Consider the following 18,161-nt stretch of genomic DNA (forward strand, 5'->3'; position numbering starts at 1 on the left):
GATTTTTGCATTCGATTAGGGTACCACATGGAATCTTATTACCCAGGATTCCATTGTGAAGAGCATTTGGCTGCGATAGTTGTGCCCTCATCGCGCATCAGCGTGCTATGGGGGGGGGGGAAGGGATGGCCTGGGACATTGGGGCGAGGTGGGGTGATCCCTGTTTATACTCGGGTCAAAACACCTCGCCCCATTGAATTGTTACACCCGAATGTACTCTTTCGAGAGGGTGGACATTCCCACAGGTCGGGTTGAATCAAATTTCTTGCTTGCTCGACATCTCAGTCCGCAGTTGTCCTCCGGTCTGCACGGGCTTGCCCGTCGGCCTGGGGCGCTGCACCTACCTTCCCCGACTCTGTGGTCTGGGGTCATTCTACCTCAAGAAGTTGTTTTATTTCTTAGCAGTAGTGTTCCTTTTTAGGGTTCAATTTCAAAATGTAAGAACGTTCTTTGGCTCGGTTCTTTTAAGAACCAGCCAAAGCCTCTAGAAGCAGCGTAGCAGTGTTTTATTTTTAGGTGTAATTGTATTAATGTAAGAAATGACAGTTCTTGTCAGAACTCAGTGTCCCCTTTGCACTCGCCTTTGTCAAGGCCTGGTGCATTTTCCACATTGCCTTAGCCCTGGAGGGCTGAGGCGAAGGTCCATGTCACCAGCACCCCCTTTTTCGATTTGAGGGTCAAAAAAAGCTCATTCGTTTGTATTGCGTTAGTACTGGATTGTATCACCCTTCATTCGTTTGTACTGCCCCCACCCTTTTAAATCGGCCTGGAGGGGCTGGTGACATGCCATCCCCCCCTTTTTCGATTTGAGGGTCAAAAAAAAGCTCATTCGTTTGTATTGCGTTAGTACTGGATTGTATCACCCTTCATTCGTTTGTACTGCCCCCACCCTTTTAAATCTGCCTGGAGGGGCTGGTGACATGCCATCCCCCCTTTTTCGATCTGGGGGTCCGGGATGGGTATGTTCGTTTGTACTGCGTTAGTATCGGATTGTATCGCCCTTATTTTGTTTGTACTGCCCCCACCCGTCTAGATTGGCCTGGGGGGGCCAGTGACATGCTACCCTCTACTCTGCACTTTTTGCCTTTTGAATGTCGAAAATAGGCTATTTCGTTTGTACTGCGTTAGTACTGGATTGTATCACCCTTCATTCGTTTGTACTGCCTCCACCCTTTTAAATCTGCCTGGAGGGGCTGGTGACATGCCATCCCCCCCTTTTTCGATATGGGGGTCCGGGATGGGTATGTTCGTTTGTACTACGTTAGTATCGGATTGTATCGCCCTTATTTTGTTTGTACCGCCCCCACCCGTCTAGATTGGCCTGGGGGGCCAGTGACATGCTACCCCCCTACTATGTATTCTTTGCCATCTGAATGTCAAAAATAGGCTATTTCATTTGTACTGCGTTAGTACTGAATTGTACCGCCCTTATTTTGTTTGTACTACCCCTACCCTTCTACATTTAAAACAGAGAAGGATTAGTGCTAGGAGTAAGGACACAAAATCAGCCAAACCTTGCACATAGTAACACCGTGGGTGTAAAATTTGGTAAATTCGTCAAAAATGAAACTAATTAAATTTTGAAACTGAAAAACAGGCTTGCAAGCCACTCTCCACTCTCCATGGGAAATGGAAATTTACCCCCTCAGATGGATCTCGGAGTAGTAGCGATTTGAAAAATGGTACATGTATTTGTTGGAGATATTTTGAACATCATTTTCAATCAGAAATCAGAGCAGCGACCTTGTCTTTTCCTACTAGGAAGAAATTTATCCATCCCCTCAATAAATTTTACAGTTTCAGACGCTATCGATATGAAAATCAAAGATCTTATGCAGCGCATTCCGAAATGCACTCTTCGTTGTACAATTTCAACCTCTCTGGATAACTGATTAACTGAAACATACATACGGCAGAATTCATTGGAATCGAAAATTATTAAAAGTATTTGGAACATTAAATGAAAAATTCCCACAATCAATATCTTTCTTACCATCTAATGTCAGAGACCAGATAACAATAATTGCAACTGCTATGTTATGGTAATTTGTTTTCTAGAAAGGTTTGTATTGTTCATTTATGACTGCAATAAGATTCAGAATTTCCGTATTTCATTATTTGTAAAATAAATATAGTGTCAAAAACTTGCTTATACATTTGACGCACTGTCCGTCAACGTGTTAATTGACTCTACAGATTCAGTGCCAAAACGAGACATTTTTATAGAAAAATATTTGCAAGTATATTAAATGCCAAACTGACCTATTAAATAAACAATGACATTGCAATTTTCGATTTCTATTATGGAATTATCGCTGTATAGACCAGTGCGGATCTGTTTTGAGGTGGATGTGAGAGGTGGCATTCCGATTTTTGCAGATAAAATTAGGTGACAACTTCAGTAATTATAATTGACTTATGCTCCTTCTCAAATATGTTTGGAACATTATTAAAAAAATTTAAATATTTAAAAATTTCGAAAAACATCGATTTTTTTCAACTTTCATTGCTTGTAACTTAAAAACGATTCATTTTGGAACAAAGTCATAGGGAAATAAAATAAAGATAATTGAATTTTGTATGATATACGACACGACTGGTATAAAATATCTTAAATGATTATCCTTTCTGCAAAATAGCAATAAATACAAAATAAGAGGGCAAAATAAGCCTCTTTTTATTCAATGTTTTTCAACCACTTTGGTTGCACTTAGAACCTTCGTATTTTACTTAGAAAATTTTTACAACATACTCAATCCGTCCACTAAATTTCATTAAACTCGACATAATAGATTTGGCATAATAATTTTGCAATCTAAATTTTTTTAGAAAAAGTTCAAATTTTTTAAAAACTTTCTGAACAAAAAGTAGACCTGTTAGAAGTTTGCTAATTTTTTTTACATATCGAGAGGTACTTTACCAATCCAATACACTTTACAAAATTAAAATCGGATTATTTAAGCGGCCTCAGCACTGTTTTAAGGATATAAACAATTTTTTTGCTTATAAACAAATATAGTGAGGACGTTTGAGTTGGAATAAATTCATTTTCTCGAGAATGGGCAACTCTGGAGATAAATCCCTAAACAGGTCGATTTTTATATTTAAATTATAATTTTTGGGATATCTATCATACTACTAACGTCATCCATCTGGATGTGATGACGTAATCGATGATTTTTTTAAACGAAAATGTGGGTCGTGTGCTAGCTTATTTGAAACATTATTCAATTCTCTATTTATTACATAATTATTTATACAGGGTGCCCAAATTTTTTTAAATTAATTGAGACAAACAGAAGAAAGTATTTAATTTAGTTAATTCGACATACATTTTACTGTTGTCCTAAAACAGAAAAAAATGTTTATTTCATAAATAATAGAAAAATGAATTTATTCGTATTTATTAACTCAAACGTCCTCACTGTATTTGTTTATAAGCCAAAAAATTGTGTATAACTTTAAAACATTGCTGAGGCCGATTAAATAAACCAACTTAAGTTCTGTAAAGTGTATTAGATAGGTAGGGCGTACCTTTATATGTAAAAAAATTAGCAAACTTCTAAATAATGGTCTACTTTTTGTTCAGAAAGTTTATAAAAATTTTTAACTTTTTTAAAAAAATTTAGATTGCAAAATTATTATGCAAAATCTATTAAGTGTATTTTATAGTCGTATATCATAAAAAATTCAATTATCTTTATTTTATTTCCCTACGACTTTGTTCCAAAATGAATGGTTTTAAAAACGATTGAAAAGTTTTCAACAGAGATGTTGAAATTGTACAACGAAGAGTGCATTTCGGAATGCGCCGCATTAGATCTTTGATTTTCATATCGATAGCGTGTAAAGCTGTAAAATTTATTAAGGGGATGGATAAATTTCTTCCTAGTAGGAAAAGGCAAGGTCGCTCCTCTGATTTCTGATCGAAAATGGTGTTCAAAATATCTCCAACAAATACATGTACCATTTTTCAAATCGGTAGCGTAGAACTACTCCGAGATCCATCTGAGGGTGTAACTTTCCATTCCTCATGGAGAGTGGCTTGCAAGCCTGTTTTTCAGTTTCAAAATGTAATTCGTTACATTTTTGACGAATTTACCAAACACCCGCGGTGTTACTATAATAGTTTTGGCTAATTTTGTGTCCTTACTCCTAGCATTAATCCTCCCCTGTTTTAAATGTAGAAGGGTAGCATGTCACTGGCCCCCCAGGCCAATCTAGACGGGTGGGGGCGGTACAAACAAAATAAGGGCGATACAATCCGATACTAACGCAGTACAAACGAACATACCCATCCCGGACCACCATATCGAAAAAGGGGGGATGGCATGTCACCAGCACCTCCAGACAGATTTAAAAGGATGGAGGCAGTACAAACGAACGAAGAGTGATGCAATCGAGTACTAACGCAGTACAAACGAAATAGCCTATTTTCGACGTTCAGAAGGCAAAGAGTGCAGAGTAGAGGGTAGCATATCGCTGGGCCCCCCAGGCCAATCTAGACGGGTGGGGGCGGTACAAACAAAATAAGGGCAATACAATCCGATACTAACGCAGTACAAACGAACATACCCATCCCGGACCCCGTGATCGAAAAAAGGGATCCCCCTCGAGTCAGATTTAAAAGGGTGGGGCAGTACAAATGGATGAAGGGTGATACAATCCAGTACTAACGCAGTACAAACGAAATCGCCTACTTTCGACGTCAGATGGCAAAAAGTGCAGATTAGAAGGGTAGCATGTCACTGGCCCCCCAGGCCAATCTAGACGGGTGGGGGCGGTACAAACAAAATAAGGGCGATACAATCCGATACTAACGTAGTACAAACGAACATACCCATCCCGGACCCCCATATCGAAAAAGGTGGGGATGGCATGTCACCAGCCCCTCCAGGCAGATTTAAAAGGGTGGAGGCAGTACAAAAGAATGAAGGGTGATACAATCCAGTACTAACGCAGTACAAACGAAATAGCCTATTTTCGACATTCAGAAGGCAAAAAGTGCAGAGTAGAGGGTAGCATGTCACTGGCCCCCCCCCGGCCAATCTAGACGGGTGGGGGCAGTACAAACAAAATAAGGACGATACAATCCGATACTAACGCAGTACAAACGAACATACACATCCCGGACCTTCAGATCGAAAAAGGGGGGGATGGCATATCACCAGCCCCTCCAGGCAGATTTAAAAGGGTGGGGGCAGTACAAACGAATTAAGGGTGATACAATCCAGTACTAACGCAATACAAACGAATGAACCTTTTTTTGACCCTCAAATCGAAAAAGGGGGGATGGCATGTCACCAGCCCCTCCAGGCAGATTTAAAAGGGTGGGGGCAGTACAAACGAATGAAGGGTGATACAATCCAGTACTAACGCAATACAAACGAATGAGCTTTTTTTTGACCCTCAAATTGAAAAAGGGGGGCTGGTGACATGGACCTCTGAGGCGAAGCAGATGACCTGCGAGTCCGTCCATAATTTGAAAATGGACGAAGATACGGATAGGCCGGGGGTGAATTGAGTAGCTCCTTGTATGTAATAAGCTAGAGACCCAGACTTTTGCCTAGCTTATTCCCCCTATCCGTAACAGTAGTACATGACTCAAAAAGGTTGAGAACCTCTGCTCTAGACCAAAGTATCTTCTGGAAAGTTCATCAGCTCTTTGGATACCATGTATTTACAGATGACCTGGCACTCATACAATTGGTACCATATTATGTTCCTTCCGTCCATTGATTGAGTTCTTCACGACATTCCAACTCTAGCCTAGGCCTAACTAGGCTAAGTGATTATCTATGACAGGGGCCACCAATTAGTTTCCCTGAGGGTCCGTTTCGAAAACCTATGACACTTCCGGGGTCCGGATTTAGGCTGCCTGTGCCTGACTGTTCTGATACGGTTTCTTTGTGGATTCTTGTTAAAAAATATGTCCTATAAACAAATCAGAAGGGTGCCGGGCGAAATTTTTGGGCAGAAATTGTTTAATATTTTTGTTAACAAATTCAAAACATCACCTTTTTTTGGACGCGAAAATATGTTTTTAGCATTTTTGGGTCATTTTAAATAAAAAAGATCTGTCATTTTATTAAAACTTGGAGTTTTCAAACATCGCAAATGCATATTTTCTCATTTTTCACGCTTATAACTCGAAAACTATCAACTTTTCAGAATTACGACAAGAGAACTTTATTGTTTATAATTACCCAAGAATTACGCAAAAAAGTAATTTTGAATTTGCTTAAAAAATTGTTTCACCCGGCCGGCACCCTTCTGATTTGTTTAAAGGGGACATTTTTGAACAGGAATCCGCAAAGAAATCGAGTCAGAAATATTTTTCATACGAAAGTGGCCTCACACATGGACTAATATGGAAAGGAAAACTAATAATATCTGATTGTTTTTTGGTTACTGTATACTTTTCTGTAAGTTTTCCTGGTACAATAATTGTGTATTGTTTTGATGTTATTATCAGTATATTTTGAAAACAGCAGTATTGTATATTGTTACTGAGAATATTTTAAAAATTAGGAATTTATATTTTGAATGCTAATGAAGTTTTTAGACATCTTCAATTTTGTAGAAAGGAAACTGAGGAATTTAAAATAAATAATCATAGTACAAAATGCTAATTAACATGTTATCTTTTCTACATTAGTTTCAATGCAAGGTGTTTGTTGCAAACTTATTAAATCTGAAAATTATTTTAATTAAATGCACATCTGAAAAGTACTCCTACTTAACATATAGTAGAGAGGAAATGAATATAAAAAAATGCACATGACAATTTTATATTACAGTTTACTTAATTTCAAAATTAATGATTAGTAAGTATAACAATAAGGGGGAAAACTCTTTACAAAATTAAATTATCAAAAAGAAAAATGACATTTTTATGTACAACCTGTTTGAATTTTGGAGTGAGTTTAGTACAACTGAGTCTCATTAGGGAGTTGAGATATTCATCTGTTAAGTGAGATCTCTACCGATTTTTAATAAAGTTCATTCTTGGTAAAGCGGCTTCGCACACATAAGTTGAGCCAAACATAGTTACACAATTTCATGGCCAAACATTTTCAAAATTGCCAAACACTAGGTATATTCTGAATTTATTGACGGTCCGCTGATCTATGACTAGCTAATAAAAAACTGCTATATATTAAGGTAAACTGTTCCAGTAGCTCACTCTGTACACATTTACACAAGAGATTAAACTATATAATTTTTAAATAATTTTAGGCTGCAAAAAAGTTTAAAATCATTGTGCTAAAGCTTAGCCTAGCGCCTAGTGTGCTAGTATATAGACGCCGCCTGTAACTAAAAGTTTTATAAGGTGGCTGTGCTGTAATTTATACGTTCATAACATGCAGTATCAGAAGATCAACATTTAGGTATATGAATATTTTTCTTTGGTATCAAACCTTATCTTATGCCTTATACTATATCTTATCTATATGATATCTTACCTTTTGTAAGCTGATAAATTCCAGCACCTATGATGACAAAGAGGGCTAACAGTTTAGCGTACGTGAAAACATCTTGAACTCGTGTCGCCCATTTGACGTCGTAACAGTTGACAAATGTTAAAACGCCTAAAAAAATACCTTTTTATATAACCTTTAGTCTGTAGTGGTAAATATACATTTACAGATTTTAATTTAGGAATATTTTTAAACTAAATTTAATTGGTTGGAAAACTTTTGATTGAGAGCTAGGAATTAGAGATCGCTCTAAGACACAGAAAATAAATAGCCATATAAACCAAACAGATTATTCACCCATAAAAATTTTAGGGGGGTTTTGTTCTCCTAAACCCCCAAAAATTTGTGTGCGTTCTATTAAATTATTATTGTGGTATAATAACCATAACCATTGTGGTTATACCATTAGTTAAAAACAATGTTCTTAAAACTGTTTTTCTTCTTAATACTTTTTCGATAAGCCAGTTTTTATTGAGTTACTTGAACATTTGTGAAATGCAACACATATTTTTAAATTGTAAAGTAATAGTACGGGATCCGAATTAAGGTCGATCTGTACCCATCTGCTTGCCGGACAAAGATTTTTTTTATTAAATTTCGTAAATAGTGCCTATCAAAATCGTGTCATAGCTATCCTTAAGGGGAAGGACGTAGAGGTTGAAATCAATATTTTAAGACATTTTTTTTTGAAATTATGGTAGAATTATTTTATTTTATTTGCTATCACTCAAAACAACATACATAGCGATCGATAATATAATTTCGATCGCCAGGTAAAATAAATACATTATTTTAAATGCGAGAATTCACGACTATGAAGAGTACGATACCATGCTCTCGGCTAGGATACCATCCTTTGGTCTCCGTAGTGAACGCACCCTTAGACTATAAGAGTATAGAGACCTGGTTATACGAGTATTATGAAAATAATATTCTATAATCACCATTTAAAAATATGTGTTTGATTTTACAAATATTCAAAATATCTCGATAAAAACTAGCTTATCGAAAAAGTACTAAGTGGCAAAAAAGTTTTAAAAACATTATGTTTAACTAATGGTACCACAATTATAATTTAATTGGAACGTACACAAATATGGGGGGGGGGGGGTTAAGGGAACAAAACACCCATAACATTTTTATGGGGTGCACAAATTTCACTTTTTTTTAAAGATGTTCGTGCCATAAGAATGCCACATGTCCATTTTCAATAACTGTAACAACTTTTTTATGTGCACATTTTTAGGTACCTACTAAGGTAACTTAGGTTCAATCGAACTATTTTTGGTCCCAGAATATGTTATTTAATTGATGATCTGCCTTTTTGTTACACCCTGTGCGAATAAGCTTTGCTAAATAACCATCCACGCATCAACTGAGGACGTGGTATAGGGCAGCAGCATTTAGACGAGCGGCAGGCACCCCCAAAATGACATGGTACTGACCACGGTGTGGTGAATAGCTAATTTTGGTACTACTTTATGTTTTTGTTGGTGCTGAAAACGAAAATGTAGTTTATTTTGAATTATAAGTGGGGAAACAAGGTCAAAATCGCAATTTTAGCCTAAAAATAAAAAAATGAAATCACGTTTCTCTGAGTTTAAGTTGCCAAAGTTGCACCATGTTTTTTTCTATAAAACAGTTTGATCTAAAACTCCCCAGAAAACTTCTTGGTACTCTATATCTTGATAAACGTGATTAAAAAGCTACATTTCAAATTTTGTCACTCAACTTTTGCGATTTAACTTTGCAATTCACAAATCTGCACCTTTTACTTTAAAAAATTCATAACTTTTATTAGAATAAGACTGAAGGCTTGCAACGGATCCCATAGTGTTCAGAAAGGTGAAAAATATAATTATACTATAAAAATTTCAGAAAAAACTATTAAAACCGAACAGAATTATAACGAGTTAAAAGCAAAAAAGTGATTTCTTTTATCTTATTATTATGGCAAATTGCGTTTTTGACAGTGTTTCCCCCACTTAAAATTTAAAATAAACCTCATTTTCGTTTTTAGTGCCATCAAAAACATAAAGTAAGACCAAAATTAGCCATTCACCACCCGTGGTCAGTATCTCGACAAATAAGCGTTTTTTGGGGTGTGCCTCTCGCCTATTTGTGATACTGAACAAGAGCTACAGAAGAATGAATTCTTCATTGACTTGTAACCAGATACAGGAGGAGACAATCATATTTTGGTTTAATCGGCTGTAACACTGTGGTATGCAAGAAAAGAAGATACCAATACACTAAACCCTCTCAAGATAGTCTAATATAACATATTAATTATAATATTAAGTTCTCTAAACACAAAACCCTTAATCTTTGGCATGTCGTAAGTTACAAAGGGAAATAAAAAGAATAAAAAGAAAGCGTACACATTATGGAGTTAGTGAAGTTGGCTAGCTAGGAACAAGACCACTTTGGTAATGTGGTAACGGCATATTGTAACCACAATTAAATTTAGGTATCGATTTATTTACACTATTTATTTACTTCTTTTAAAATTATAAGGATTTTGCAACTTTAAACACTTCTTAGAAATACTATGGCTACAATTAAAAAACGTAGTAAGTAAATAAGTTTAAGGTAAACAGATTTAAAACTATAAGAGCATATTGCTAATTTGTTGGCAATATACTCTTATATTGCCAACTAATTAAGAGAAGATAGAAAAGGGCTGTCTTGTCTTAACTTAGTAATATAGGGCTATTATCTTATTACGGTTATGCTATGCGTCACAATGAATTAAAATGTTAAACAAGAAAATTAATAATTTAAGGAAAAGGATGAAAATATCTTGACAGCAAATATACTGTATATATAGGGTGAGGCAGATAAAGGGCCTATTAGAAATATCTCGAGAACTAATGTAAAGAAAATTATGAAATTTGGAATATAGGGGTTTTGAGGTGTGAACTATTTAATGAAAATATTTTGGTCTCTTTGCTACTTCCGGTTATACCGGAAGTTGATTGTAACTTCGTTTTTTTAAATGGGACATCCTATATATTTTTACGTTTTTGGATTCTCCTCGATTTCTTCTTTCTTAAAATATAAGGTTTTGTAATATTAAATAGGGTAGATTAAAAGATAATTACGTTTTTTTATTAATTTCGTAGCAAAATTCACACCCTGTAGAATTGTAGTAGTTTTACATCCAAATCCCTTTATATGTTCAAATGATTTTTAACTATTGTTACCAATTATTAGTATAGCTAAATTTTGAATTTTAGTATACAGGGTGGGTCGAAACTCGGAATGTGTATTTTCTGAGTTTTCTTAAATAGGACATACTATATTTTAGTATTGTAATGAAATGGTATTTTATGGTACTTTTTAATTTCTTAAGCATTCCCTATAACCAACTGCTTTAATTTGTGCTTAATTGTTAATCGCACCAACAATCTTAACTACGTATATATTTTGATAGCTCAACCATTATTGGCAGTTTTAAGTATCAGTCTCGATTAGTATGTATTAATTTCCGAAAAATTATTTGTGATTGAATATTTTTACGGCCAACCTAATAAAATTTCAGGTCCATGTCACCAGCCCCCCCTTTTTCGATTTGAGGGTCAAAAAAAAGCTCATTCGTTTGTATTGCGTTAGTACTGGATTGTATCACACTTCATTCGTTTGTACTGCCCCCACCCTTTTAAATCTGCCTGGAGGGGCTGGTGACATGCCATCCCCCCCTTTTTCGATTTGAGGGTCAAAAAAAAGCTCATTCGTTTGTATTGCGTTAGTACTGGATTGTATCACCCTTCATTCGTTTGTACTGCCCCCACCCTTTTAAATCTGCCTGGAGGGGCTGGTGACATGCCATCCCCCCCTTTTTCGATCTGGGGGTCCGGGATGGGTATGTTCGTTTGTACTGCGTTAGTATCGGATTGTATCGCCCTTATTTTGTTTGTACTGCCCCCACCCGTCTAGATTGGCCTGGGGGGGGGCCAGTGACATGCTACCCTCTACTCTGCACTTTTTGCCTTTTGAATGTCGAAAATAGGCTATTTCGTTTGTACTGCGTTAGTACTGGATTGTATCACCCTTCATTCGTTTGTACTGCCTCCACCCTTTTAAATCTGCCTGGAGGGGCTAGTGACATGCCATCCCCCCTTTTTCGATATGGTGGTCCGGGATGGGTATGTTCGTTTGTACTGCGTTAGTATCGGATTGTATCGCCCTTATTTTGTTTGTACCGCCCCCACCCGTCTAGATTGGCCTGGGGGGCCAGTGACATGCTACCCCTCTACTATGCATTCTTTGCCATCTGAATGTCAAAAATAGGCTATTTCGTTTGTACTGCGTTAGTACTGGATTGTACCGCCCTTATTTTGTTTGTACTACCCCTACCCTTCTACATTTAAAACAGAGAAGGATTAGTGCTACGAGTAAGGACACAAAATCAGCCAAATCTTGCACATAGTAACACCGCGGGTGTAAAATTTGGTAAATTCGTCAAAAATGAAACGAATTAAATTTTGAAACTGAAAAACAGGCATGCAAGCCAGTCTCGTTTTGGCATTGATTTATGGAAATTAAAAATTTAAAATGGATCTCGGAGTAGTAGCGATTTGAAAAATGGTACATGTATTTGTTGGAGATATTTTGAACACATTTTCAATCAGAAATCAGAGCAGCGACCTTGTCTTTTCCTACTAGGAAGAAATTTATCCATCTAATGTCAAGAGACCAGATAACAATAATTGCCGCTGCTATGTTATGGTAATTTATTTTCTAGAAAGGTTTGTATTGTTCGTTTATGACTGCAATAAGATTCAGAATTTCCGTATTTCATTTGTAAAATAAATATAGTGTCAAAAACTTGCTTATACATTTGACGCACTGTCCGTCAACGTGTTAATTGACTCTACAGATTCAGTGCCAAAATGAGACATTTTTATAGAAAAATATTTGCAAGTATATTAAGTGCCAAACTGACCTATTAAATAAACAATGACATTGCAATTTTCGATTTCTACTATGGAATTATCGCTGTATAGACGAGGGCGGATCTGTTTTGAGGTGGATGTGAGAGGTGGCATTCCGATTTTTGCAGATAAATTTAAGTGACAACTTCAGTAATCATAATTGACTTATGCTCCTTCTCAAATATGTTTGGAACATTATTAAAAAAATTTAAATATTTAAAAATTTCGAAAAACATCGATTTTTTTCAACTTTCATTGCTTGTAATTTAAAAACGATTCATTTTGGAACAAAGTCATAGGGAAATAAAATAAAGATAATTGAATTTTGTATGATATACGACACGACTGGTATTAAATATCTTAAATGATTATCCTTTCTGAAAAATAGTAATAAATATAAAATAAGAGGGCAAAATAAGCCTCTTTTTATTCAATGTTTTTCAACCACTTTGGTTGCACTTAGAACCTTCGTATTTTACTTAGAAAATTCTTACAACATACTCAATCCGTCCATCAAATTTCATTAAAATCGACATAATAGATTTTGCATAATAATTTTGCAATCTAAATTTTTTTAGAAAAAGTTCAAATTTTTTAAAAACTTTCTGAACCAAAAGTAGACCTGTTAGAAGTTTGTTATTTTTTTTACATATCGAGAGGTACTTTACCAATCCAATACACTTTACAAAATTAAAATCGGATTATTTAAGCGGCCTCAGCACTGTTTTAAGGATATAAACAATTTTTTTGCCTATAAACAAATATAGTGAGGACGTTTGAGTTGGAATAAATTCATTTTCTCGAGAATGGGCAACTCTGGAGATAAATCCCTAAACAGGTCGATTTTTATATTTAAATTATAATTTTTGGGATATCTATCATACTACTAACGTCATCCATCTGAGTGTGATGACGTAATCGATGATTTTTTTAAATGAAAATGTGGGTCGTGTGCTAGCTTATTTGAAAGATTATTCAATTTTCTATTTATTAAATAATTATTTATACAGGGTGCCCAAATTTTTTTAATTAATTGAGACAAACAGAAGAAAGTATTTAATTTAGTTAATTCGAGATATATTTTACTGTTGTCCTAAAACAGAAAAAAATATTTATTTGATAAATAACAGAAAAATGAATTTATTCGTATTTATTAACTCAAACGTCCTCACTGTATTTGTTTATAAGCCAAAAATTTGTGTATAACTTTAAAACATTGCTGAGGCCGATTAAATAAACCAACTTAAGTTCTGTAAAGTGTATTAGAGAGGTAGGGCGTATCTTTATATGTAAAAAAATTAGCAAACTTCTAAATAATGGTCTACTTTTTGTTCAGAAAGTTTATAAAAAATTTGAAATTTTTAAAAAAATTTAGATTGCAAAATTATTATGCAAAATATATTAAGTGTATTTTATAGTCGTATATCATAAAAAATTCAATTATCTTTATTTTATTTCCCTACGACTTTGTTCCAAAATAAATCGTTTTAAAAACGATTGAAAAGTTGAAAAAAATCGATCTTTTTCGAAATTTTTAAATATTTGAATGTTTTAATTAATGTTCCGGACATATTTGAGAAGGAGCATAAGCCAATTATAATTACTGAAGTTGTCACCTAATTTTATCTGCAAAAATCGGAATGCCACCTCTCACATCCACTTCAAAACAGATCCGCCCTGGTCTATACAGCGATAATTCCATAGTACAAAAATCGAAAATTGCACTGTCATTGTTTATTTAATAGGTCAGTTTGGCATTTCATATATTTGCAAATATTTTTCTATAAAAATGTCTCGTTTTGGCACTGAATCTGTAGAGTCAATTAACACGTTGACGGACAGTGCGTCAAATGTATAAGCAAGTTTTTGACGGAAATTCTGGATCTCATTGCAGTCATAAATGAACAAAACAAACCTTTCTAGAAAACAAATTACCATAACATAGCAACGGCAATTATTGTTATCTGGTCTCTCGCATTAGATGGTAGGAAAGACATTGATTGTGGGAATTTTTCATTTAATGTTCCAAATACTTTTAATAATTTTCGATTCCAATGAATTCTGCCGTATGCATGTTTCAGTTAATCAGTTATCCAGAGAGGCTGAAATTGTACAACGAAGAGTGCATTTCGGAATGCGCCGCATGAGATCTTTGATTTTCATATCGATAGCGTGTAAAACTGTAAAATTTATTGAGGGGATGGATCAATTTCTTCATAGTAGGAAAAGGCAAGGTCGCTCCTCTGATTTCTGATCGAAAATGGTGTTCAAAATATCTCCAACAAATACATGTACCATTTTTCAAATCGGTAGCGTAGAACTACTCCGAGATCCATCTGAGGGTGTAACTTTCCATTCCCCATGGAGAGTGGCTTGCAAGCCTGTTTTTCAGTTTCAAAATGTAATTCGTTACATTTTTGACGAATTACTATAATACCGTTACCGTTACTATAATAGTTTTGGCTAATTTTGTGTCCTTACTCCTAGCATTAATCCTCCCCTGTTTTAAATGTAGAAGGGTAGCATGTCACTGGCCCCCCAGGCCAATCTAGACGGGTGGGGGCGGTACAAACAAAATAAGGGCGATACAATCCGATACTAACGCAGTACAAACGAACATACCCATCCCTTACCACCATATCGAAAAAGGGGGGATGGCATGTCACCAGCCCCTCCAGACAGATTTAAAAGGATGGAGGCAGTACAAACGAATGAAGAGTGATACAATCCAGTACTAAAGCAGTACAAACGAAATAGCCTATTTTCGACGTTCAGAAGGCAAAGAGTGCAGAGTAGAGGGTAGCATGTCGCTGGCCCCCCAGGCCAATCTAGACGGGTGGGGGCGGTACAAACAAAATAAGGGCGATACAATCCGATACTAACGCAGTACAAACGAACATACCCATCCCGGACCACCATATCGAAAAAGTGATCCCCCTCCAGTCAGATTTAAAAGGGAAGGGCAGTACAAACGGATGAAGGCTGATACAATCCAGTACTAACGCAGTACAAATGAAATAGCCTACTTTCGACGTCAGATGGCAAAAAGTGCAGATTGGAGGGGTAGCATGTCACTGGCCCCCCAGGCCATTCTAGACGGGTGGGGGAGGTACAAACAAAATAAGGGCGATACAATCCGATACTAACGTAGTACAAACGAACATACCCATCCCGGACCTCCATATTGAAAAAGGGGGAGATGGCATGTCACCAGCCCCTCCAGGCAGATTTAAAAGGGTGGAGGCAGTACAAAAGAATGAAGGGTGATACAATCCAGTACTAACGCAGTACAAACGAAATAGTCTATTTTCGACATTCAGAAGGCAAAAAGTGCAGAGTAGAGGGTAGCATGTCACTGGCCCCCCCAGGCCAATCTAGACGGGTGGGGGCAGTACAAACAAAATAAGGACGATACAATCCGATACTAACGCAGTACAAACGAACATACCCATCCCGGACCTTCAGATCGAAAAAGGGGGGGATGGCATGTCACCAGCCCCTCCAGGCAGATTTAAAAGGGTGGGGGCAGTACAAACGAATGAAGGGTGATACAATCCAGTACTAACGCAATACAAACGAATGAGCTTTTATTTGACCCTCAAATCGAAAAAGGGGGGATGGCATGTCACCAGCCCCTCCAGGCAGATTTAAAAGGGTGGGGGTAGTACAAACGAATGAAGGGTGATACAATCCAGTACTAACGCAGTACAAACGAAATAGCCTATTTTCGACATTCAGAAGGCAAAAAGTGCAGAGTAGAGGCTAGCATGTCACTGGCCCCCCCAGGCCAATCTAGACGGGTGGGGGCAGTACAAACAAAATAAGGACGATACAATCCGATACTAACGCAGTACAAACGAACATACCCATCCCGGACCTTCAGATCGAAAAAGGGGGGGATGGCATGTCACCAGCCCCTCCAGGCAGATTTAAAAGGGTAGGGGCAGTACAAACGAATGAAGGGTGATACAATCCAGTACTAACGCAATACAAACGAATGAGCTTTTATTTGACCCTCAAATCGAAAAAGGGGGGGATGGCATGTCACCAGCCCCTCCAGGCAGATTTAAAAGGGTGGGGGTAGTACAAACGAATGAAGGGTGATACAATCCAGTACTACATAAGTGCAGTCTCTCGGTAGCCGCCGAAGAGATAAGACGCGCAGAGTGCGGACGAGCAGCAATAGCAGCGCAACAAGTCGAGGAGAGGGAAGTGCTTTAGTGTAACGTACTTCTTAGTACGGCTGTGAATGTAAGCACAGCAACACTAGAGCGCTCGCTCTCGCTAGACGCGAAGACGTGGAAGCAGAGGCAAAAGCCAACCTCTTGGATGTGGTGAAACTCAGGAAGTTTGATTTCATTGAATTTTCTGAGACATTGCAAACAAGGGTTGGAAAGCAGAATAAGCAATAGCGGGCTCGACGTGAGCCCGCTACGGGATACTCTCTGTGCCTCCGATAGGAATGGGTACAGTTTAAAACACTGTACCTCGACACTGCAAGGTGTAGTTATTTAGAATACATCTTGCAGCCCCGGCCCCTAAGGTCAGAGAGTTGAGAAAATCAAGAGGATCCCGTACCTAGTTCTGTCTAGGTACGAGAACTACCGCGCTGTTGTGCAGGGAGCCAACCCTGAAGTCGATGTGGTGTCGGGCCAATCGGCTGAAAAAAAGGCTTCTTCTAAAAGTTAGGTTACCGCTCCCAACCAAAGATGACACGAGTCAGATCTCGGTCACCCCCCAAATCCAAGGCGCTTTCCCCGCCAAGATATGCAGACTCTAAAGAGTCCCTCCTGTTACAGCACCCTGAAGAGAGCAGCGATGACCACTCGAGCGACCAGGAAGATGGCAAAGACGGTTTTACGATCCAAAATCGTAGAATAAGAAAAAAGAAGAAGAAGTCAAAAGGCAAGGACTCCACGCAGAACGTCGAGACCACCGAGAACGTCACCGAAGCCACCCAGGAAGTCGAGGATTCCCAGAACATCGAGGCCACCCAGGAAGTCGAAGACATGGACGAAGACGTCCCAGGCGCCGAAGGCAGGGGCACTACCAAACGTCAGCGGTTTGAAGAGGATGCCGCCAGCGAAGACGAGCTGACAAAGGCCAACGCAGAAATCAACCGACTCAGAACCCTGATGAAAGAATTTGCAGCAAACGTTGATGCAAACAACAAAAAATACGAAGAGGTGATCGCACAACAGAAGGCAGAGATCAAAGAGCTGAATACGGAGATTCGACGAATGAGCGAAAAGATGGATGCCAGATTCGACGAGTTGATAGCTCTCCAGAAACAACTCGCAAAGAAATCGGAGAAGAAAAACCCCGAAAAGACGGACAAAAAGCCACCAGTAGAGCAGCCTGCCACCAAAAAGATGACCACCGAGCAGACTCGACCACCCAGCCAGAAGGCTACCACCTCGACGAAGGAGGCGTCCACCCAACAGAGAAAAAAGAGTAAGGAAGAGTTTCCACCCCTGGTGACACACCTTCCACTAACCGACGAGGAAGACGCCGCATGGACGTCCAACCAAGAAAACGCCATGAAACTAGCTCCCCAGGTACAGCTACCCCTCCCCGAGGAACCAGTGCCATCCACGAGCACAGATAGGGACGCGCTTGCCGCTTCCAGTCAAACTGATACAGTGTCAATGGAAACAATCCAAGACGAAAAAGACGCCGAAGAAGCCGTGTTACCTGAAAACCAGGTAACACCATACAGAAAACCGCCTGTAATTAAGTTACA

The 18,161-nt window shown here is 37.8% G+C and overlaps 1 protein-coding gene across 1 annotated transcript in view; it reads right to left on the bottom strand.

Annotated features, from left to right (window-relative positions):
- Window positions 1-18,161, bottom strand: part of LOC114327480 (large neutral amino acids transporter small subunit 1) — a 221,749-nt gene that overhangs the window by 111,809 nt on the left and 91,779 nt on the right. The window contains exon 3 of the mRNA XM_050643994.1: window positions 7,467-7,592. Coding sequence (XP_050499951.1) covers window positions 7,467-7,592 — 126 coding nt within the window. The remainder of the gene's footprint in view (window positions 1-7,466; window positions 7,593-18,161) is intronic.

The sequence above is a fragment of the Diabrotica virgifera genome, chromosome 2 (genome assembly GCF_917563875.1).
Source record: "Diabrotica virgifera virgifera chromosome 2, PGI_DIABVI_V3a".
In the NCBI taxonomy this organism is placed as follows: Eukaryota; Metazoa; Arthropoda; class Insecta; order Coleoptera; family Chrysomelidae; genus Diabrotica; species Diabrotica virgifera.